The 23,633-nt window shown below is 41.7% G+C and overlaps 1 protein-coding gene across 21 annotated transcripts in view; it reads left to right on the plus strand.

Annotated features, from left to right (window-relative positions):
- The first annotated feature begins 387 nt into the window (after positions 1–387).
- The window catches only part of RBM47 (RNA binding motif protein 47), a 232,163-nt gene continuing 208,917 nt past the window's right edge, over positions 388–23,633 (plus strand). For 6 of the 21 annotated variants that reach the window (XM_064285885.1, XM_064285895.1, XM_064285896.1 and 3 more), the window contains exons 1-2: positions 388–518; positions 679–903. Coding sequence is in view for 2 of the 21 variants with exons in the window: in XM_064285888.1 (XP_064141958.1) it covers positions 823–836 (14 nt within the window). In the remaining 19 variants the exon portion in view is untranslated. Of the gene's footprint in view, positions 519–678; positions 904–925; positions 1,326–1,428; positions 1,938–21,591; positions 22,417–23,633 lie in introns of those variants that run through there. The other 15 variants (XM_064285886.1, XM_064285898.1, XM_064285888.1 and 12 more) reach the window with 6 other exon arrangements.

Below are 23,633 nucleotides of genomic sequence, written 5' to 3' on the forward strand. Positions count from 1 at the left end.
CTGTCCCCAAGGAATGTAAACTGCAAGATCTCATCTTTAGAATCTTCCAGAAACTGAGACCCGAAGGGGTCAAATGATTTGTTCATGACTCTCCAGCTAGTGAGTGGCAGTTCTGGGTCTAGAACCCACTTCTAACTCTGGCCACACCTTCTCCTCTTAAGGAAATAAAGTCGTAGTAATAAAAATACAAACACAGAATACAAATAATAATAATAGTGCAGCTAACACTGTGTCAGGCACTGCCCTAAGCACTTTGTGTGTATTAACTCATTTAACCACCAAAAAACATGTTTGGAATATTCTCGCACTAAAGTAGCCCAACGAGAAACTTTTTTTTTTTCAGTTGAATGACGTTGCAACCCGAAATCACAACTCCGTTTTAGGTTCCCGGTGGTGTCTGCTTCCTCTTCTAGTTTGTTTAGTCACAGAATTCGATTCCTCTTGGCCGATTACGCGCCTACAGACAGGCTTTGAGCTCTATTGAAATGCGTGAGGCTCCTTAACTCTTGTATAAACAGGTAATGCGAAGGGGGTGGGGCAAGGATTGCGGGCATCTGGGTTTCTTTGGGATGGGAATAGGATGGGGGTTTAGAGCCAACTCTCCAGAGATCAGGCAAGGTTGAGGAGGGCTTGGCTGCTGTTTCTAAATGCAGTGTTTTTTTTTGTTCCCTTTTCTAGAAACCAGCTGCAACTTTAGGTCAGAGCGCATTAAAATGAGCCACTTCTGAAAGAGCAGCGCCCAGGCCGCAGGCCCTGCTGCGAAGGCCCCGGGAAAGGTCAGGGCTTCGGGCGCGTGACGTTCTTTTCTGCGCTCGCCAAGCAATGCTCGGCCTCAGGTGAGGACGCTCTGGGCGGTCCCCCGGTCCATGAGGCCCGCCGCGGTGCTCGCTGCGATCGTACCAGGTTCAGTGACTTCTTTCCTAGGGGGAGGAGTGGGGGCGGGGTGGCACGGATCGGTTTATAATTCAACATCAAGTTCCTTAGTCCTCAAACTTGGTTCTGGGTTGGTTTCTCTGAAGAGCCCAACGGGGGCCGGCCGTCTGACTAGGTCAAATGCCCTCAGGTGGGGCAGGTGTCACCTCTGGGGTCATTTCTGAAAGTCTGAAATGGATGGGACTTTGAGCGGGGAAAGATGTCTATCTGACGGAGTCCCCAAATCTCTCCCATCAAGACCGATTTTTTTAACCTTCAGCAAAGGTATCTGCGCTCCTAAAACAACAGGAATGCTGCACTGGCCTTTAGCCAGCGGAGACTCAGCGAGCAGGATAAAATTTCAGTGCAGATTTACGGGAAGTTGCTGGTGTTGGGAGTAAAAATCTGGTTTGGTGAGTTTAAGGGAAGGGAGTATACGAGAGACAACCTTGCTACTGTGAGGCGACTGGCCTCGGCAGGGGGAGGGCAGCGGGAGGAGGGAGGGAGGGAACCGGGAAGAGCTCAGAGATCAGACGCTGTGCGCTCCCGGTGCGCAGCGCCGGACCAGCGGGGCTCCCGGGCGGCGTGTCTCTGCGGGCGTGGACCCGGGGCCGGCTCTGCAAGTGGATTCGCCGCACTTTCAAGTTCTCGCTCCAGGCAGGAATTTAGCCCCCGAGAGGTGCCTTCTGGTTATCGCTCCTGGTTCATACTTTGGAATGTGCAGTTTGGGACAGGGAGAAGCCGGAGTTTGGGGAGTTCTCCTCGTGGAGAGCTTTTCTCTGCAGGTTTCCAAGGTTAAGAAATTCTGACCAACTGGAATTCCCAGAGCCAGAGAGCTAAGCCTGAAACGATCTGCCGCTTTAAGCGGCGCAGTGGGGCGTAGCTGGACACTCTTCACTTTGGTTTTACATTAAAAAGAGGGAGGCAGAGAAGATGTTGTAGGTTACCTTCTAGCTGAGTCAATTGCATTCGGGCTGTGAATGGTGTAAATTTCTGAAGTGGGCTACTCCAAATACCTAACAAAGGTAGGTGGTTTTCCGCAATCTTTCTAATTCCTGCCCCTTAAGCTTACTTTGGGGTCCCATTTTGAAATCATATCCCCCCCCCCTTAGCCCTTTTTTTCTTTTTTCTCTTTAGCCTTTTTTTTCTTCTTTATTCAACCACTGTCTTTCCGATTCTGGTATATTTAGTGTGAAATACATAGTTGATAAAAAGATTTTTAAAACGTCAGCTTCTGGAAAAGCAGAAGACTCATATGCAGTCAGCCCCATCATGTTTCCTGTGGTGATAAATCCTTTTCCATAAAATAAACCGATATTTTTCACCCTTTGAAAACACATAGTTGGGCTGAGGCACAGGTGACTTTTGAGACTGAGAATTATTGAAGTGAGATTGAGGAAACATTCATGACAGGCACCTCATTTAAATGTTCGCCAAGACAGCAGGGGGTCTTCCTGTAGTTATTTGCCTCTGTAGGTAACACTGAGCTGAGGGTTAGTTGTTTAAAGTTAAAAATTCCATCTGTATACAAATGTAGGGCTGACTAATTATGACAGCTGACGAATTGTCAGTCACCGGATATTTGAGATCAGTTAAAACAAATGAAAGTGGAATTTTTAAACTAAATGACTCAATTTTTATTTAGGTAAATTTCAGCTGCTCTTCTGGTTACTCTCCCAAGGCATTTGGGAATATGTCTTCTTTCCTGAGGCTTGTCACAGTGGTAGAAAGATACTGTCCTCAAGGATACTTATTTAGAGGGCATGAGTGATTTGAGCTAAAAATCAAATGCTTTTTTTCTAGGAGTATTTTAATGATCCACTCGTTCAGTTTTCTTCAGCAGGCATGTAGATGAAAAATGTATTCTTTAAAAGTTTTAATGCCAGAGTTACCTGAATTTTGATGGGGAGAAGGAGAGAGTTGTACAGTAGGTTGACATCACAAACATGAAGGCGTTTGTGAAGTTTTAAGCAAAGTAGGATGGCCATTAACTACACCAGGAGCCTTTGAGAACTGCAGGTGCCGATTCTGAAAGGTGGTCAGTGTGGCGTTAAGCACAGCTTCCAGACACACCGAGATGCCCAGCCATGTAAAAGATAGCACTTCGTGGGAGTTTGTTTTGCTCTTCAGTTAAGCAGTAATCTTTGTCAGACTGATGATCTGAAATCTTGGAGGGAAACAAAACCAAGCTGGTCTGAGAGAGAAACAGGAGGAGGAAGAGAAAGGGGGAGGTAGTTTGGGTTTTTGACTTCTTTCTTTCTACCTAACCTCTCACCCTGTTCTGATATACATCCCATTGGCCTCTTTGACTTAATTACCACATTCTGGGAGAATGGGGGAATCAGATAATTTCACAAGTCATTATTAACTTTCGAATATTTGTCCAGTTAAGAAATAAGCTGACAAAAACAAAGCTGCTTAGCTTAGCCCTGCCAGGCTTTGCTCGACCAGGCTAGAGTTACGTTCATCAGATCAAGGTTTTTTTTTTTTAATGTATTCTAAACATGAATCAAATTTTCAAGATGTATTGTCTTCCTCTTGGCTCTTGCTTTTTCAGAAGTTTGTAGGAGTAAGAATTCAGCATCATTTGACTCCAGTCTTTTAGAGTTTTCCCTCTTATATGCCCTGTATTCTATAGTTTTAATTGTCAACGTATTTATGTTTGGTTCTCCACTGTGCTGCTAAGATTACATTTTGCAATGATTCTGCCTGAAGCGGTTGGGTGATACTGAGGATGACATAAAGACAGAAAGCAGAGGAGCTGTATGCCTCTGGACACGTGTCCTATATACTTGCTGTAACTAGTGTTTATGACTACTCACCTTGTTTTTCCTCACGTGATATGAGCATTCAGACTACTGGACTGTTCTCTTTGGTTTACTAGTGAACAAACCTGTTCTAGGTAATGATTTGTTTTAAAAAAGCTTAGACGGTTAAAGTAGATGAAATTGTTTTCTTACAAAATGACTGACTTTGCTTTCCAAACTCTGTGAGCTGAAGATTAAAAGTAGATTATGTCCCAAATGCTGGAGCTTTAACTGCTATAGAGAAGTATTCACTGATTTCAGACTGGTTTCCAGTTTCATGTTTTAAGTTCTTTCCCTTTAGGAAAGGGCAGAGGACTAGGAGCTATAGAAGGACAGGGGGGAGGAGATGTCCTCAAAATTGGACCCAGGATCAAGTGAAGCCTTGATTAGGTTAACCCAGAGGCTACTTAATCCTGGAAAAAACTTCCTGGGAAGAAGGCTTAAATTTGGAATTGGTAAGACTCAGCAAAGAAGCGCGTTTTGCATGAATCTAGACTTTGCTGTGCCAAACTTTTACAAGGTTACAAATGAGACAGAAATGCAACTTGAAGTACTTGTCAGAATGATTCCAAGTTAAAGATTCTATCGGCAGGTTTCGACCTCTGGATTGATTAAGAGATTATCTTTTTCCTCTTGGGAGAAGTCTCGGTGTCTTATGAGGATGTGGATTTTCTGGTTTAATGTTGTAAAGTGTGTGTGTTAATCATAACAACCACCTGTTCAAAATAATGCCTCCAAAGAAAAACTGGAAAAAGATTTTCAATAAATGGCAAGGCAGGGATGACTTGGGTTACAAGATAGGAGGCCTTTGGAACCTCCTGGGAAGAACTGTCATAGAAATGATAATAATTAATTGTCCAGTTGCCACCTCAAGTTGTTGGAAACATGTCATGCTGGAGGGATTCAGAAGGAAATGGCATCCGGCCACTTTTGGTGTGTGGTCCTGGATCACTGTCAGTAAAACTCTGAGATGATCTGAGCTTGATTTCTGATTGTTTCTGCTTTTCTCATAGCTGTTTCCCCTTCTATCCCCTGCAGCATCAGGGGGATGGGGGCAATAGTTTCCTCTTGAAGTCAGTGCACACCTGCTTTTTAAGAGTCTCTTTTATTTTGCCCCATAAAAGGTATGGGGGAGGAATTTTCCAGTGAAAGTACAAGGGGAGAAAGTGTCTGGAGGAATGAATGGCCAGTAAATGAGTTCTGAACATGATAAAAAAGTAGTGTGGAATTTACCAGAAGGTTTACATGGAGGTTGTCAATGCCCTCAAGCTATTGTAGGTTAACTGGCAATTGGGAGGCTTTGGGGCTTATTTCCCCCTCTTGTAATTCCAATGCTCCTAGTGCACTGCAATAGACAGCTAATCTGAGTGCATTCAAGATATCATCTCTTGGTGCAACCAAAAGTAAATTGATTACAAAAAGCCGGGTCCTTCAGCCTTACTCCCATTCTTGCCTTTTCTCTGCTTTCTGTATTGGTTTGAAGAAAAAATCACAGTTCAGTTTATGTAGCTTGCATATATAGTACGAGTATTTTTGGGGGGCGTGGGTGGAGTTCTGCATCCTTAGTGTTTGTCATCATAAGAACTTAACTTATGCAAAAAATGATTTTGTGAGTGTGTTTAGATAATGATATATAATTTATGTTTATGAAATATAAACCAAAAAAACCAAACCCACTGCCGTCAAGTCGATTCTGACTCATAGTGACCCTATAGGACAGAGTAGAACTGCCCCATAGAGTTTCCAAGGAGACCCTGGCGGACTCAAACTGCCGACCACCTGGTTAGCAGCCGCAGCACTTAACCACTAGGCCACCAGGGTTTCCTTATGAAAGATAAAACATATTAAACTAACAGTGTAATATAAATGATCGACTATAGTAGCTCTTGGTGCAAATGATTTGTACTCAGCTACTTACCAAAGGAAACCCTCGTGGCGTAGTGGTTAAGTGCTACGGCTGCTAACCAAAGAGTTGGCAGTTTAAATCTGCCAGGCGCTCCTTGGAAACTCTATGGTGCAGTTCTACTCTGTCCTACAGGGTCTCTATGAGTCAGAATCTACTCGATGGCACTGGGTTTGGTTTTTTGGCTTTGGACTTACCGAAAGGTTGGTGGTGTGAACCCATTCAGTGGTGCTGCAGAGGAAAGGCCTGGAGATCTACATTTGTAAAGGTTACAGCCAAGAAAACCCAGTGGAACTGAGTTCTAATCTGTAACACATGGGGTTGCCATGAGTTGGAATCCACTTGACAGCAATGGGTTTGGTTTGGTTTTATCAAAGGTTTTAAGAGTGGGAGCATTTTAGAAATCAAAAGCATAACTTCTACCTTTGTGAAGGCCATTTGAGAGAGATGACATCAGGAGAAGACAAAATGCTAGTGTAACCCTGAAAACCCTTTGTGATTTGGGGTGAACAGCAATTCTTTATTTTCAGCAGATTCCTGGTTATGCAAAATGTATATTTTTTTGTACATTATAGTCAGTCACGTTAATCAGGAAAGGAATACCTACTAGTCTCCCCAAATGACAATATTTGCCTTTGGGGCTAGTATAGGTTTGTGGTCTCCTGTTTCTATATGTGTGAAGTGTGCACGTCTCTTTTAGGAACATGGCGACCCAGTGCCCAGACTAGCAGGTGCCTGGTGGCTGTTGTGTACAAGGGGATATGCTGGCAGCTTTAGCCTCCTGGTTGTGATTTGCTTTGGCTAACAGTCAATTCTTCAAGTATCCACCATTTGTGGTGGAAGACGAACTGATACCAGGAGCTAGGGATAATCCACACATGGGTGAGCAAGAGTTAACTATATGTACCTGTGGACAGTGGGTGGATGTACAATGAATACAGGGCATTGTGCAACTGAAACAGAGATAGGCCGCCTGTACCTGACCAAGGAAATGCCAGCCTGCAAAAATTATAATAAAAAGCATCTACCTTTCAGAGCACCAAGGCCTAAAAAAAAAAAAAAACCTTTCAGAGCACCAAGGCCTAGCTCAGTCACTTTGGAAGGCATTTCACATGCTGAGAGAGACAGAGACAGAGAGAGACAGAGACAGAGAGAGCATTTAATAAAATGAAGAGGGTTTTTCAGGTGTTAACTCTCTTAGGTCAATTTGATTCCCAGTTTTTACAAAGTGTAGTTCAGCCTTTTAAGCTCAGGTAAAATATTCGCATTTCTAAAAAAGTAGGCATCCTGATTGGTGATGATAATGGCACTGTGACTTTTGAAAAGATGGCTTCGATAATATTTCTTTTTGTTTGTTGTCATTTTTTTAAAAAATAGTAACATGGTTCTTGGTACACCAAGCTCTTGCCAAGATTAGGCCCATTTTCTCAGTAGCCTTTTCAAGACAAAGTCGCCTTTGTGTCACTACGACTGGAAAGATTGGTGACACAGAAAACTCAACGGGGCACTGCGCAACTTATTATTAACCAAAAATTCAAGGGCCTGGACATTTTTGTTGTTGTTCCTTATATTTTATCAGCTAATATCTGTGAACTATTTCTCCATGCCATGATCTTACTATTTTATACTCTTCCAGGGATGGCAATGGGTTTAGGGAAGAAGAGTGGTGGTTGGGGATTTTTCTCAGAATTTAGTTAGACTACAAAAGACAAAAAAGCTGCAGCTTGCTGTCTCAGAAGAGAACTCAGTTCTGTGGTCTAGTTTGTTTTCATGGCAATCATCAAAGTTTGGCCACATGTGGAGAGAAATAAAAGGGGTTTAGCTAGAGTAAAATTGACAATTTGGAGGAAGGGGGTAACTCTTTGCTCTAAATCCAAACTCTGTAAGAGAGTGGCTAAGGGCATAAACTGGTTTCAATCCTGGCTCTGCCGCTTATGAACTGTAACTCTTTTCCCCTATTGTAAAATGCTTGCTGTACCAAAAAAAAAAAAAAAAAAAAAAGTTGTCATTGAGTTGATTCTGACTCATAGTGACCCCGTGCGTTACACTGTAGAACTGTGCTCCTTAGGGTTTTCATGGTTGTGACCTTTTGGAAGCAGATCACCAGGCCTTTCTTCTGAGATGCCTCTGGGTGGATTCCAACCACCAAACTTCTGGGTATTAGCCAAGCACTTAACTCTTTGTGCCACCCAGGGACTCCTACCTATTAACACGGCGTTGTTTAAGGATTAAATAAGTTAGTCTATGTAAAGATCTTAGAACAGTGCCTGGCACTTATCAGCTCCATATATGCATCATGTTTAGGTTCTTTTTTCTCTTTGAATTCTTATCCCACTACCCCAGTTCATGGAAGAGTTTTCTTTTTTGTGGCCCTTTCAGCTGATAGGAGTCTAGGAGTCTCATTCTAACATCATTCCTTGGCTTTGACCAAATGGTCATTGCTATTACAGTCAGACACTGTATTTTACTAAGTTTCTTTTGGCTTTCGTTTCTTAGTTGTGTGACTTAGGGAGAAAAGATTACTTAGAACCACCCCAAGTGCATTTCTTTTCCTCAGTAAACTCTAAGGTGTTGATTAGAAACAAAAGGAACAATTCTACTATATCTGTCAGGTGAGACACTGCCAAGCATTCTGCTGAAATGGAACATGGATTCTGGAGAAGGCTGACGCAAAGTAAAATTGATGTGTATAAGAATTTATGACATCACACCTGAGTAGTTCCTATTATGACTTCTATTGGTTAGTATTAACTAGTCAAGGAGTCCCTAGTTGGTACAAACAGTACCAACCTTCCGGGCACTTGGCTACTAACCGGAAGGTTGGAGGTTTGAGTCCACCCAGAGACACCTTGGAAGAAGGGCCTGGAGATCTACTGAAAAATCCGCCACTGAAAAACCCTATGGAGTGCAGTTCTACTCTTACACACATGGGGTTTCCATGAGTTGGAATTGACTTGATGGCAGCTTTTTTTTTCTCTTTTAATTAGCTAGTCATAATTATATAACATAGGCCTTTTTCAGAATTGCCACAATGCTTTATCTGTGTGCTTCCGATTTTATATCTCTTCTTACTTTTGTACAAATAATTTTTTTTTTTGCAAAACAGAAACTAAGTTTCTTGGAGGCAGGATTTTTGTCTGAGTAATATTTGCATCCCTCAACGTGCCTTTGTGCCTACTTTATAGTGAGTTCTTGGTAAATAACACAAGACACATAAGTTACGTTACCCTCTAAAATAAGGGCATTTTTTCATTCCATAGATATGTATTACACATCGTACTTATTTAGATGATTTTCACTGTTTCTTCTCTAAGTGTTTTATCAAAAATTTGGGGATAGAGGAAATTCAATGGAGGAGTGGTGAAATCAGGTAGAAACGAACCAGAGCTGAAGCACTATCCTCAGCCACACCTCTGAAAGTCTGGCCAAAGAGGGGGAAGAATGGTGACAGTGTTTAGGCACCCATCATATATTGTTTAAAAGTTTGCACCTCTTTATCTTCCCTTTAAGTAGCCCTGTTGGCACAATGGTTAAAGGTCAGCAGTTTGAAACCACCAGTGGCCCCACTTATAGCTTTGGAAACCCTGTGGAGTTGCTATGAGACGGAATGGACTCAGTGGCAGTGGGTTTGGTGGTGACGAAATGGTTAAGCGTTTGGCTGCTAACTGAAATGTTGGTGGTTCGAATCCAGACCCCACAGGAGAAAAGACCTGGTGATTTGCTCTCATAAAGATTATAGCCTAGGGAAACCCTATAGGGCAGTTCTGCTCTGTCATAGAGAGGGTCCCTGTGAGTTGGAATGGACTTGACTGCACAGAACAACAACCTTCTCTTTAGCACACTTTAAGAAGCTCAGATTTGTTCAAAGAGATAGAGTAAAGCCTACGAAAGCTGGAACCTGTGTAAGGCAGAAACCTGTTAGAGAAGGAAAATTCAAATATTTTCCACCAGTAGAGAGCAATAGAAAAGTGGCAAGACTGCACCCTGTCAAAAGTGGGAAACTTGTGAGTTCCGGAAAACAAGGCAGTCCTGTCAAGTTCCAGGTCTCCCAGGTTTCACCGTAACTGTAAGGAGGAAAAAAATGCATTTCCTCAAGATTACAAGGAAATGATTAGATAGTTAGTAGAAGGGAAAAGGCAGTTCCTTAAAATGAGGGAGATTGAGCAAAGAAAAAACAAGGGAGAAAGCACAGTATGGGGTGAATACACAAGTCTCTGAGCCTCAATGGTATGTTTTTTCCTGATGGGCACCATGGTGGTGTATTCTTAGCTAAGGAAGTAAGACAAGGAAGGAGGACAGGTGGCTGAAGAAGCGTTGAGAGAATTGCCCTTAAGTGAAATCCAATTTGCAGACCTAAGAGAACCAAGTAATGAGTTAGCTCATCCCACTTGGTGCAAACAAATAGTTTGGCCGGTGCACTTCTTTTCACTCTGTGTTGTGGAACCAGGATCCACCTGGAGGTATATGTAGATTTGCCAGTGAGTAAACAGAAACTGCCAGCTCAGATAGTTCATTAAGGAGCCCCGGAGTTTGTGCCTTTCATCTGCAGTTGCTCCATGGTCATAGACAATCATTACCCAGCCCCCAGACCTAGCCTGGGAAGGTAGTGTTCTGGAAAAGTCTCCCAGGGCCCTCCTCAGAGTGGAACCCAAGAGTCATTTCCCCAATGGGAACTGTAGGAGGCACACAGATGTTGAAAGTAAAGGCCAACACCACGTTCTCACACATCCCAGCAATATATGAAGGGATATTTATTCTCACATATCCCACTAATGTCTCACCCTTTTCCCATTGGCTAGACATGGAAGTCAGTGAAATAGCAGAAGCTGCTTACCTGCTCTCCCTGCTTCCACCTTTTTCCCACCTCCTGTTCTGAACACTCTGTTCTTGACATGGTAGCCAGACTGACTCTTTAAGTCAGATCACGTCAATCTTGCTGAAAACTTTCCAGCGGCTTACCGTGTCACCCAGGGTAAAAGCTTATGGGGCACTGTGTTCTAGCCCCAAAGCCTCTTGAACGTTCACCTCCCTTAACTCATTCTGCTTCAGCCACAGTCGCTTCCTTGCTGCTTTTCAGTTGTGCCAGGCATGTTCATGCCTTGGGGCCTTCGCACTGGCTGTTCCCTCTCCCCAACCATCTTCCCCACATATCTTCCCTCCTTCACCTCCTTCAAGTCTTTGTTCTGCCCCACTGCTTATAATAATTCCTCTTTCTTGTTGGCACTCTTGATCTCCCTGTTGTTGTTAGGTGCCATATAGTCAATTCTGATTCGCGGTGACCACATGTGATAAAGGAGAACTGCCTCATAGGGTCCCCTTGGCCGTAGTCTTTATAGAAGCAGATTGCCAGATCTTTCTCCCGTGGAGCTGCTAAGTGGGTTCCAACTGCCAAACTTTCAATTGGCAGTTGAGTGCTTAACTGTTTGTGTCACCAGGGTGCTTCATGATCACCTTACCCTGTTGTATTTTTTTATATAGTACTTATTGCTTTTAGGAGGCCCCGGGTGCACAGTTAAATGCTTCTCTACTAAATGAAAGGTTGTTGGCACTTTGGAAGAAAGGTCTGGTAACCTCTTTCTGATATATCAGACCACTGAAAATCCTATGGAGCACAGTTCTACTTGGAAACATATGGAATCACCACAAGTCAAAATTCACTCAAAAACAAACAGAAAAAAAAAAAAAAGAAACCAAACCTCTTGTTGTCAAGTCGATTCCGACTCATAGTGATCCTATAGGACAGGGTAGAGCTGCCACATAGGGCTTCCAAGGAGTGGCTAGTGGATTTGAACTGCTGGCCCTTTGGTTAGCAGCTGCAGCTCTTACCCACTGCTCTACCAGGTCTCCATGTAGGAATAGTGTTGCACTATTCATAAAGCATACCCCTACAATTATCTCATGATCCCCAAAACAGCCCTGAGAGTCAAATGCTTTTTTTTAAAAAAAATTTACTATTGCTTTTTTAGCAAATATTATAGTTGTATGGCTTATTATCTGTCTCTCCCCCACCAGAATGTCTTTTATTTGTTGATGTAGCCCAGGCCCCTGAGAGCAGTGTTGGCCACAGAGTTGGTGCTCAGTAAATACTGGTTGAAGGAATGAATGAAATATACAGGCTTTCACACGGTACAGTATGATTGAGCATGTAGCATAATGTGTATTTTATCAAAATACAACCACAAACACATCTTTCTTTTTGAATAATTTATTTTGTTTTGTCTTTCATGTTGAGAATCTATACAGCAGAGCACACATTCAACAATTCAAATATTTCTACATGTACGATTCGGTGACATGGATTACTTAAGTGCAAACATTCTTACCTCCTTTTCTGAATTGACGAACACGTCTTTCTGAATGTCAGTGAGCATGGGTTTCTCTTGGGCCTCTCTGAGTAAGCCGCCATGCTTTCTGTAGTTTCATTTTTTTCTCTGCCTTCACAGGCCCTGGACGGAGGCTGGATGACTAAGTGATGTGCAGGCTGTGCGGGATGTTGCAATCATTTCAGCACTTCCTCGTTTCCAAATCAAAGCCTTGTCTTTGGCAATCTTTTTGTGATTTCAATCTCAATCTTCCCTCCCTCTGTTCTGAACCAGTCTTGTGAATTGCATGCCCTACAGATGATTACGCTCGGATAATTCATGTTACGATATTACTTATCTTTTTTTTCTATTGTAATTTAATTATAATTAATGATTGTTTTGAAATTAACTGTCAGGACATGTTTTTTTTAACTATCTCTTTTGACTTTTGAGGTTTTGCCAAGAGCCAACTGCTGCTGCAGGAGCCTGTCTAGATTTTTCCCTGTCGTGGAGCTCAGTTAGGTATTTTTGCCTTGACCTGGCATGAAACCGGAGTGGTGGCGTCATTGAATCTTTAAGATTTCCCCAGAAATCTAGTACGCAACCTTGATCATGCCATTTTCCAAATGGCAAAACAACTCTCTGATCTGTCATGCTTGCTTGCTAGCCCTGGCCTCATTCTCTCCCATTGGGCAGTGGTCTTGGTTTGGCAACATACTTTTCTTGGTCTTGGGAGATGTGTCTCCCTCTGTGCATTCGCCTGCCTTCTTTAGACCCACAATTTGGCACAGGAAATGGCTTCCCCAATGGCTGGTCGAAGCCTGCGATTACTAGACTAGGAAATCCTAGCACAGATCTTGAAGTGAATACAGACTCCAGGAAGGTTCTTTGCAGTTAGGAAAAAGTAACCACATATAAATTCTGCGGAGAGTAGATGAAGATACTGGGTTTAGTAATTTCTAACTGTTGCTGATCATGGCTTGTGGCTAATTTAGGATTATTTTCTTTCTTATTTTTTTTTGACTTCTAAATTGATTTGGAAGCCATCATCTCCGTTGATAGTAACAGGAGAATTTGACAACAGTGTTGAGGAAGTTAAAAACAAACAAACCTAAATATAACTAATAAACAAATAGCTAAGATTTATAGCTCATTGTGCAAACCACTTGATTGTTTACTATATGTACTGAGTGGAACATTAAAAATGAATGGCACATAAATGTTAAATTAGATCTGTAAATCTTTACGGAAGCAGATTGGCACATCTTTTTCCAGAGGAGAAGTTGCGTGGATTTGAACCACTAACTTTTTGTTTAGCAGCAGCCTAGTATTTATCTACTGTGTCACCAGGGCTTCTTTCCTAAAGATTACAGCCTTGGAAACCCTATGGGGCAGTTCTACTCTGTCCTGTAAGGTCACTATGAGTCAGAATGGACTCAATGGCAATGGGTTAATCTTTACAAAAGCAGATTGCCAACATCTTTCTCCTGTGAAGCATCTGGTGTGTTCGAACCTCCAACATTTCAGTTAGCAGCTGAGTGCTTCACCACTGTGCCACCGGGGCTCCTTATATATATATATATATATATATATATATATCACAAAGGACAAAATAATATTTGAACACTAATTGAGCACCTAATGTGTATAGGAAACTGTATGTGGGGAGTGGGTGGTATGCACACACACGTGTTTGTACACACACATATTTAACATTGAAAACTAAGACAAGTGTTCATTTTATGGGCAAAGGGAGTCATCCAGAATTACAAAAGATGTAAGAAAATGCTATGGTTTGAAACACAGTGGATTTCCTTTTAAGCGACATCCGCTTCCAAACCAACAAGAAAAACAAACCCGTTGTCATCGAGTCAATTCCGACTCATAGCAATGCTATAGGACAGTGTAGAACTGCCCCACAGGGCTTCCAAGGAGCAGCTGATGGATTTGAACTGCTGACCTTTTGGTTAGCAGCCTGAGCTCTTACCCACAGCGCTACCAGGGCTCCTTAAAAAAAAAAAAAACAAACCCATTGCCGTCCAGTCGATTCTGACTTATAGCAACCCAACAGGACAGAGTAGAACTGCCCCATAGAATTTCCAAGGAGTGCCTGGTGGAGTTGAAGTGCCAAGCTTTTGGTTAGCAGCGATAGCACTTAACCACTATGCCACCAGGGTTTCCCCAGGGCTCCTTAGAGATATGCAAGTTAATGCCTCTAAATATTGATACATAAAAAAGGATCCATTTAGAACATGCAAATAATATTTCTTGTCTCTCCCTTACTTAATTTTACTGCTGTGCTTGTGCATATTATGTGGGTGGAAATTGGAAGCCAATACAGACCCACTTTATACCATTCTATGAAAGGCAATTTGTATTACTAGGAAGCCCCTTTTTTGAGAATATGATGAGGATATGATGACAAGGCATAGGCCTTTCTGAGATTATAGTAGTGGCAGCTTGTGAAGGTTAAGGTTGTGTGTCAACTTGGCTCGGCAATGAGTCTCAGTGATCTGCTAGTTATGTAATGATGTAGTTTGGCCGCTATGTAATGATGTATTCATCCTCCATTTTGTGATATAACCGCCTCCATGATGTGATCTGATGTGATCAGCCAATCAGCTGTAAAGAGGAGTTTCCTCCAGGGTGTGGCCTGCGTCCAATATGTATGAACTTCCAGGGAAGCTCACTGGCTTTTGCTTGCTCTGGACCTTCCATCCAGCTTGTCATCATCTGACCACCGATTCTTGGGACTTGAGCCAGTGGCCTACTGTATTGCCTGCCGATCTTGGGATCCACTTGCCTCTGCAGCCTGTGAGCCAGCAGCCTGCCATCTGACCTGCCCATCTGGGGTTCATCAGCCCCTGCAGCTATATGAGTCAGGAGAGCCCTCTGGCCTGATGCTGACCCATGAACTTGCCAGCCTCTGCAACTACATGAGCCATTTCCTTGCGATAAATCTCTCTCTCTATATATACACTTCACTGGTTTTGCTTCACTAGAAAACCCAGCCTAAGACAAAGCTTTATTTGTTTACTTTTTTTTTTTAGTTTTTATTGAGCTTCAAGTGAACGTTTACAAATCAAGTCAGTCTGTCACATATAAGTTTATATACACCTTACTCCATACTCCCACTTGCTCTCCCCCTAATGAGTCAGCCCTTCCAGTCTCTCCTTTCGTGACTATTTGTTTACTTTTATTACCACTACTTCAACCCCCACATGCAACCCCCACCATGGTTATTAAGAAAAAATATTGAGCATATATTTTCAAATTCTTAGGAAAAAAATACTGTATTGGAGCCTGAAGCAATGGAAAACTTCAGTTCAAAGAAGTGATGTTTTAAAAAGTCATAAACCATTAGGGGTGGGTGGAGGTAGGAGAAGAGGTTACAATGGATGATGTTTTGCAATCATGGCCATAAAAACTGTGAACGGCTACATTTTTTTATTCTGGTATGTCAACACTAGTGGGGCCCATGAGGTGTAATCCTATTTATTATTGCTTAATTAGGGCAAATGGTGTGGTTTTTGGTTTTGCATAAGATAGTTGCCAGGATATGTGGTCCCTGACGCTTCACATTTATTTAAATTCTATTTTTAATAAGAGACGTCAGTGAGGAACTGCCTTAATGTATACCTGCAACAATCACTCAGAGAAAGGAGGAGGCTTGTGTCTGAGTAATTGTTGAACAGTTATCAGTAACTAAATACTTGAAGCTGAAAGTTAAAAACAGAGAAAATGATAATGGCTAACCCTTATTGGGAGTCCCCTGTATGTCACAAATGGTTAAACTCTTTGCTGCTAATAGGTTGGCAGGTTGGCAGTTTGAGTCCACGCAGAGGCATTTTGGAAGAAAGTCCTTGTGATCTACTTCTGAAAGGTCACAGCCATCGAAAACCCTATGAAGCTCAGTTCTCTGACACACGTGGAGCTGCCATGAGTCGGAATTGACTTGATGGTAACTGGCTTAGTTTTAGTTGGTGACATTTATTGACCACCTACTGTATGCCAGGTATGATCTTATTTAATCAACAAAACCACCCCTAAGAGGTAGGTCCTATTGTTACCCTCACTTTCACTTGACAAAAAAAAAAACAAACTCAAACCTGTTGCCATCTAGTCGATACCAACTGGTGGATTCGAACTGTTTAACTTTTGGTTAACAGCTGAGCTCTTAACCACTGTACCACCAGGGCTCCCCAAAAAGATCACAGCCATTGAAAGCCCTTAGAGTGCAGTACTATTCTGAAACACATGGGTTCGCCATGAGTCGGAATCGACTTGACAACTATTTTTTTTTTCTTCCAATGCCCTATTCTCTTTGTATTCCAGACCTGCCTGTGTAAGTTTGCCATGATTTGGAATCCACTCATCGGCAATGAGTTTGGTTAGTTTTTTTTTTTTGGTCCCCAGCAAATGTGGATATAAAAGGGAAATATGGAAATGTGGCCAAATGTTGCAGATAGCTCACATGTTTTGTGTCATTTTGTTTTTCCAAATCAGTGATGATAGCAAGGGTAGAAGACTGAGTCTAAGGAATGTACATTTATATAAGATATTCAGAGAAACTGGGGCCATGTTTGTGGGATTTCGGCTGCTTGTATTTACTCCATAACATGTGCTCACCCAGAGTGTGGCTTCCATGCCAGGATCTTAGAATTTTACCTGCTTTAGTAACAGTGGCTTTGGGAGAACAGTGATTATCAGAGTCGAGATTGCTATTGCTCTAACAGTCTCTGAATTCAGGACTTGCATATTTTCTCTGGACAAACAAGCCTAGTTGACAGGAGAGAAAAAGAAATCCAAGTCTAAGCTTGTTTCAATCTCAATGGCCAAAGAAAGGGCTTTTTATGCTGTTTTGTGCACAGCCTTAATACTCAACAGGGGTTTGGCCCCTGTGTAGGGACATGAGACCTTTTGCTACTGCCCTGATAATTTAGAGCTTGCACATGAGGAAATGAATCACTTCCAACCTGTTCTGAAGTCAAACGGTAATGCTCCATTTATTACATTGATGAGCATTTACTGGAGCAGTTCCTAGGTGCTGGGCACCCTGCTAAAGCTGGGCAGGTGTAGATGAACAGGAAGCTTCCTCCCCTCAAGCTGCTCACACTCTAGTGGGGATAACTGACTCGTATCCAATGCACTGTAATACAGCAAAGTGCATGATGTGAACAGGGAGCCCAAAAAGGGGGCAGCTGGGGAAGAGAGGTGGTCTTTCTGCTAGATTTTTTTTTCTTGATGGGGAGAGAGATAATTCACATATCTTAAAACTCACCATTTTCAACTGTAAAATTCAGTGTTTTTTAATGTATTCACAATCTGTGCAACCATTACCAATAAATTCAGAGATCTTCATCATCCCAAAAAGAAGCCCCATACCCATTAGTGATGGTCAATGCTCATTCCCTTTATTCCTTAGCGCCTGAAAACCACTAATTACTTTCTGTCTCTGTAGGTTTGCTGGTTCTAGACATATGGATGTGATGGGCTTCTTTAATGTTGCATAATGATTTCTATTTTTTTTTTTTAATGATTTCTAGTTTCATCCATGTTGTACCAAGTACCAATACTTCATTCCTTTTTTTGGCTGGGTAATACGCCAGCGTATGGATATACCCTATGTTGCTTATCCATTCATCAGTTGATGGGTGTTTGGGTTCAGCTGGATTTTGAATAAATAGGAAGGGTCTACAAGGCATAGAAGGGGGAGGGAGGCCCATTTTAGGAAAGAAAACAATTCATCATTTTACTTAACAAATATTCATATTGTTGTTAATTGCCATCAAGTTGATTCTGACTCATAGGTGCCAGGCACATTTCAAGCCCTTTACAAATACAAGTAATCTCCGACGTATAACGTGTTCGAGTTATGAGGAACCGTACTTATGATCATCCATTTTTTTCCCTTTTTGGTACAAGTTACCATTAGTAATATGTACTACATAAGATGTTGTGCACATAATTTGCTGATGTTATTCTCAGGTGTTCACTTGCAGATGTTCAAAGATCACATTTATAAAGATACTGATAATAAGAGGCAATAATAATGAAAACTAAAAAAAAAGAAAAAAGTATTTGATTTACATCAGAACCAACTTACATGACGGAGTCGTTGGGAAGGAACCCCTGTTGTAAGTTGAGGACTGCCTGTATTAACTTTCTGAGCCCTTATTACAACCCTGTGAGGTGAATATTATCATTTGAATCACAAAGAGGTAAAACTTTTGCTCGGGTTACTAACTAGTAAAAGGAGAACTGGGGTTCAAATCCAGACAGTCTGACTCTACAACTAATCTCTCCACACCAAGCTGTGCTGCAGAGGCAGGGACATGGGACAAGGCCAGGCCAATCTGTGAAACAGTCTAAAACCAAACCACACCCAAGTTGATTCTGACTCACAGTGACCCTGTAGGACAGGGTGGAACTGCCCCACAGGGCAGGCAATTCACCTGCACAATTCACCCACAAATGTGTTCACTTCAAGGTTTTAGTATGTTCACATACATGTGCAGCCATACCACAATCAATGCAACACAATCTGAAGCTAATTGTGATATACCTATTAGTTTCATAGTCCAATAAAGACAGATTCTGTTTTTGACTGACAGACAAAGACTTTCTGATATAATTCATTTGCAGCTTAAACACACATACAAAAAGGACAGATGGACACTGAAATTGAATGGGAACCCCACATCAAAAGGTTTTTACAAATAACTTGATTTGTACTGTTACCAGATTATATAAATTTCTTTGTTTCCAATCCTGGAGGCAAAGCATTTATGGTGTTTTGATTCTGAAACAGCATTTGAAAGTTCTGTAATTTTGGCCAATGACAAATCTGTGTGTGCACTGTGTTTTCCATTAGAAATTGAGGCAGAATTCACTGGTCATCCCTCCGCTTACTATTAACAGAGGGAGTTAATTGAAATGGTTTCTAATCTTTTGATCCTTGTCATGTTACTCTGCTCTGCAATAATACACTAAAGAATTTTCAGGAAACAAATGCTGGGGACTTAATATAGCTCTCTGCCTTAAAAATATTCCATTTGGTGGAGATAGGCTAGCAGCTGGTATGCAAAATGGACCAAAAGGTGGTTTGGCTAAGAGGTGGGAATTCCTTTTTGCCAGGTGCCATGCAGTTAGTTGGAGCCCTGGTGGTGCAGTGGTTAAGAGCTATGCTGCTAACCAAAGGTCAGCAGTTTGAATCCACCAGCTACTCCCTAGAAACCCTATGGCGCAGGTCTGTTCTGTCCTGTAGGGTTACCATGAGTTGGAATCGACTCAATGACAATGTTTTTTTGTTACATTTTTTTGGTGCTCTTTATTGCTTGGGATTCTGGTGGAAATCTTGTGTTGAGAGTCAAAACCTGAAATAAGAGGGTTTTTCATGGGCAAGTATTGTTTATTTTTTATTATTGTTATTTAACTAACAGTCATTATTGCAAAAACAGCAGTGATCTTGGGGTACACTCCTTTTATGTGCTTTTGCTTTGATTTTGGGTGAACTGAAAAGTATAGGGACTGGTGCAACAAACAGCCCTGTATTCATGACCTAGTATGAGAAATAAAACATTAGATAATGGAAATCCTCTGTGAACTTCTGCTCAGTCCTCTTTCTCTTCCTTCCTTCACAGGGGTGAGCACTACCCTGAATGTGGTGATTCTGCCTTTTTGCCTTTGTGTAACATGGTGTTATCCATACAGCAACACATAGGCTATTGGCTTTTACATTTTTAATGATTGAGAAAAAAAATCAAAAGGAGAATAATCTCCCGTGATGCTCAATTTGTGAAATTCAGATTTCAGTGTCCGTAAGTAAAGTTTTATTGGAACACAGAGTAAACACGTATATGTATGACTGCTTTTGTACTACATGGCAGATTTGAGCAATTGCACCCGAGAAATATTTACTATCCGACCCTTTACAAAAAAATGTTTGCTGACCCCTTGTCTAGTATATGCACACGTGTACACGTAGTATAACTGCTCCACAGGCTTTTCTTGGCTGTTATCTGCACAGAAGCAGATCGCCAAGTCTTTCTCCCACAGAACCACTGGTTAGGTTTGAACCACCAGCCTTTCAGTTAGTAGCTGAGAGCTTAACTGTTGCGCCACTGAGGATCCTAGAGAAAGAGTAACACGAACGTATGTGTATGTGCCATGGCCGGGAGGAGGCTAAAACGGACAAAAGGCTCCAAGGGCTTTTCTTTTTTTTTGGCTACGATTTCCATTTAATCTTGATACTTTTTAAAAGTATGTTAGAAGCATCCTATGATAATATATTTATAGACAACAAACATAATTATTTTACTCATAAAATATTAAAATCATACTATATGATAATTCAAACGCTGAATTAGAATGCTGATTTGATTCATACTCTCTTGTTTAAGTGTGGCCAGCTTCAGAATTTCTTTTTTTTTTTAATAATTTTTATTGAGCTTTAAGTGAATGTTTACAAATCAAGTCAAGTCACCTTACTCCATACTCCCACTTACTCTCCCCCTAATGAGTCAGCCCGCTCCCTCCTTCCAGTCTCTCCTTTTGTGACAATTTTGCCAGTTTCTAACCCTCTCTACCCTCCCATCTCCCCTCCAGACAGGAGATGCCAACACAGTCTCAAGTGTGCACCCGATACAAGTAGCTCACTCTTCATCAGCATCTCTCTCCAACCCATTGTCCAGTCCCTTCCATGTCTGATGAGTTGTCTTTGGGAATGGTTCCTGTCCTGGGCCAACAGAAGGTTTGGGGACCATGACCGCTGGGATTCCTCTAGTCTCAGTCAGAACATTAAGTCTGGTATTTTTATTAGAATTTGGGGTGTGCATCCCACTGATCTCCTGCTCCCTCAGGGGTTCTCTGTTGTGCTCCCTGTCAGGGCAGTCATCGGTTGTGGCCGGGCACCATCTAGTTTTTCTGGTTTCAGGATGATGTAAGTCTCTGGTTCATGTGGCCCTTTCTGTCTCTTGGGCTCTTAGTTATCGTGTGACCTTGGTGTTCTTCATTGTCCTTTGATCCAGGTGGGTTGAGACCCATTGATGCATCTTAGATGGCCGCTTGTTAGCATTTAAGACCCCAGACGCCACACTTCAAAGTGGGATGCAGAATGTTTTCGTAATAGAATTATTTTGCCAATTGACTTAGAAGTCCCCTTAAGCCATAGTCCCCAAGCCCCCGCCCTTGCTCCGCTGACCTTTAAAGCATTCAGTTTATCCCAGAAACTTCTTTGCTTTTGGTCCAGTACAGTTGAACTGACCTTTCGTGTATTGAGTATTGTCCTTCCTCTCACCTAAAGTAGTTCTTATCTACTAACTAATCAGTAAATAACCCTCTCCCACCCTCCCTCCCTCCCCGCCTCATAACCACAAAAGTATGTGTTCTTCTCAGTTTATACTATTTCTCGAGATCTCATAATACTGGTCTTATACAATATTTGTCCTTTTGCCTCTGACTAATTTCACTCAGCATAATGCCTTCCAGGTTCGCTTTTCTTTTTTTAAACCCAGGAATTCTCCTTTCTCTTTCTCTGTCTTCAAGAGACCAACAATTGGCCTCCCAGCTCCTATTCCCTGAATGGTTATGTCTTGTTCCTCTGCCACTCTTTTGTTACCATTGAGTTAACAGTATTAAAAAAAATAATAATAATTTTTTATTACAGTATACCAGCCACTTTTTGTGCCTCTGGACCTCAGAACCAAACCAAAAACCAAACCCAGTGCTCTGGAGTCGATTCCGACTCATAGCGACCCTATAGATGAGGCATTATTCCAGTTCCAATGCATTTAGCGTCAAGGTGAGTGGTCCCTTTTGAAATGTGTGAAGCTCAACCACACGGAGTTGGAATCTCATCATTGTGTAGCTTGAACGTTCTATTAGGTGATACTTCCTGGATGTGTTAGTTTTATAAACGTTTTCTTTTGTTTCTATGAGATAAGGCTTGCAAAGATAATTATGGCTTTCCTGTGATAGTTAGGGAGCCCTGATGGATTTGTTTTGGTTTTTCTGTGTCATATCTGGAAAACCAGAGGTTGTCCATGTAACCTAATGGAAAGGCTCCAGCAAGAAATTATTTATGTAAGTCACATTGGTATATCATCATGCCACAAATCGGTGGTGCCACAGTGCTACTTGGCCTCATTGGTGGCTTGTATTACCAGATCATATTTCTCAAGATCCATTTTACCAACCAAAAATTTAAGCACACTCAATTACTTTGTATGCATACCAATACATGTTACATATATAAAAAAAATTAACAGAAAAATAGTGACAAAAGAGTTAAATATAAATAATCTAAGGAATTGATGTATTTCAATTTCCTTTGCAAAAAATCAGTAAATAATACTTCTCCCTTGTTTCTTTAGTGATGGATGTTCCCCTTTCCCAAGCCAGAATCATGCAGCCAATTGTCCCAACTGATACTTTCCAAGAACTGCTGAAGAACCTCAGTGCTAAGCACTCAGGGGTGCCCAATAGTGCAGAGGTGAGGTTCATGGTCTTGGAAACCAGGCAGTCCATCTGTTAGCTGTGAGAACTTGGGGCCCTGTTAGCAAAGAAGAGGGAAATGGCTATTGCAAAGGCGACCTGTGGTGTCTGACAAAAAAGATAGAATACAGAGATTAATAGTATTCCTTTGACCTTAATGCTTTCAAGAGAATAAGTGAAATAAAATAATAAATAACAGAAAATGATAAATACAAGATCAAAAACAAAATTGGAGAGGGGTAAAAGGCTACAAGAGTGTTACAGAAAGGGTATTGGGATAGAAAGGAGAAAGAGGTTAATTCCCGTCTGGGAACAATCTAGAGGACATATTGAAGGAGATGACAGGGAAAGACAGCAAAGATTTGGAACAATGGAATTTAGAGAAAGAATATTCTAGGCCACAAAGACAGTACGAGTAAAGGCACTAAGACAGAGATATAAACCAAACCCAAACCCATTGCCATCGAGTTGATTCCAACTCGTAGCGACCGTATAGGACAGGGTAGAACTGCCTCATAGGGTTTCCAAGGAGCTGCTAGTGAATTTGAACTGCTGACCTTTTTGTTAGCAGCAGAGCTCTTAACCACTGTGCAACTAGGGCTCTTAAGGTTGCATATAATCAGTTGCCATTGAGTCCATTTTGACTCCTGGTGACCCCATGTGTGTCAGAGTAGAACTATACTCCCTAGGTTCCCCCCCCATGATGATGAAAGTATACATACCAAAACATATGCTATCTCAACAATTTCTACATGAATAATTCGGTAATATTGATTATATTCTTCAAGCTGTGCAACCATTCTTGCTATCACTTTCCAACTGTGCATTATCAATAACCATGCCCCCTAAGCAAAAACTCCCCTTATCCCCCTCCCTCCCATCCTTGGTAACCACTAATAAGCTTTGGTTTCTTTGTATGTGCTTATTTCATGTAAATGAAATCATACAATATTTGTCCTTTTGCTACTGACTTGTTTTACTCAGCATGTTTTCAAGGTTTACCCATGTTGTGTCATGTATCAAACTTCGTTTCTCTTTATGGTTGAGTAGTCAGCCATTGTATGGACGAACTAAATTTTGTTTATCCATTCATTTGTTGATGGGCGTTTTGGCTGTTTCCGCCTTTTGGCTATTGTGAACAGTGTTGCAGCGCCCATAGAGTTTTCAATGGCTGATTTTTTGGAAGTAGATAGTCAGGCCTTTCTTCTGAGGCAC

Source organism: Loxodonta africana, chromosome 5, assembly GCF_030014295.1.
Source record: "Loxodonta africana isolate mLoxAfr1 chromosome 5, mLoxAfr1.hap2, whole genome shotgun sequence".
In the NCBI taxonomy this organism is placed as follows: Eukaryota; Metazoa; Chordata; class Mammalia; order Proboscidea; family Elephantidae; genus Loxodonta; species Loxodonta africana.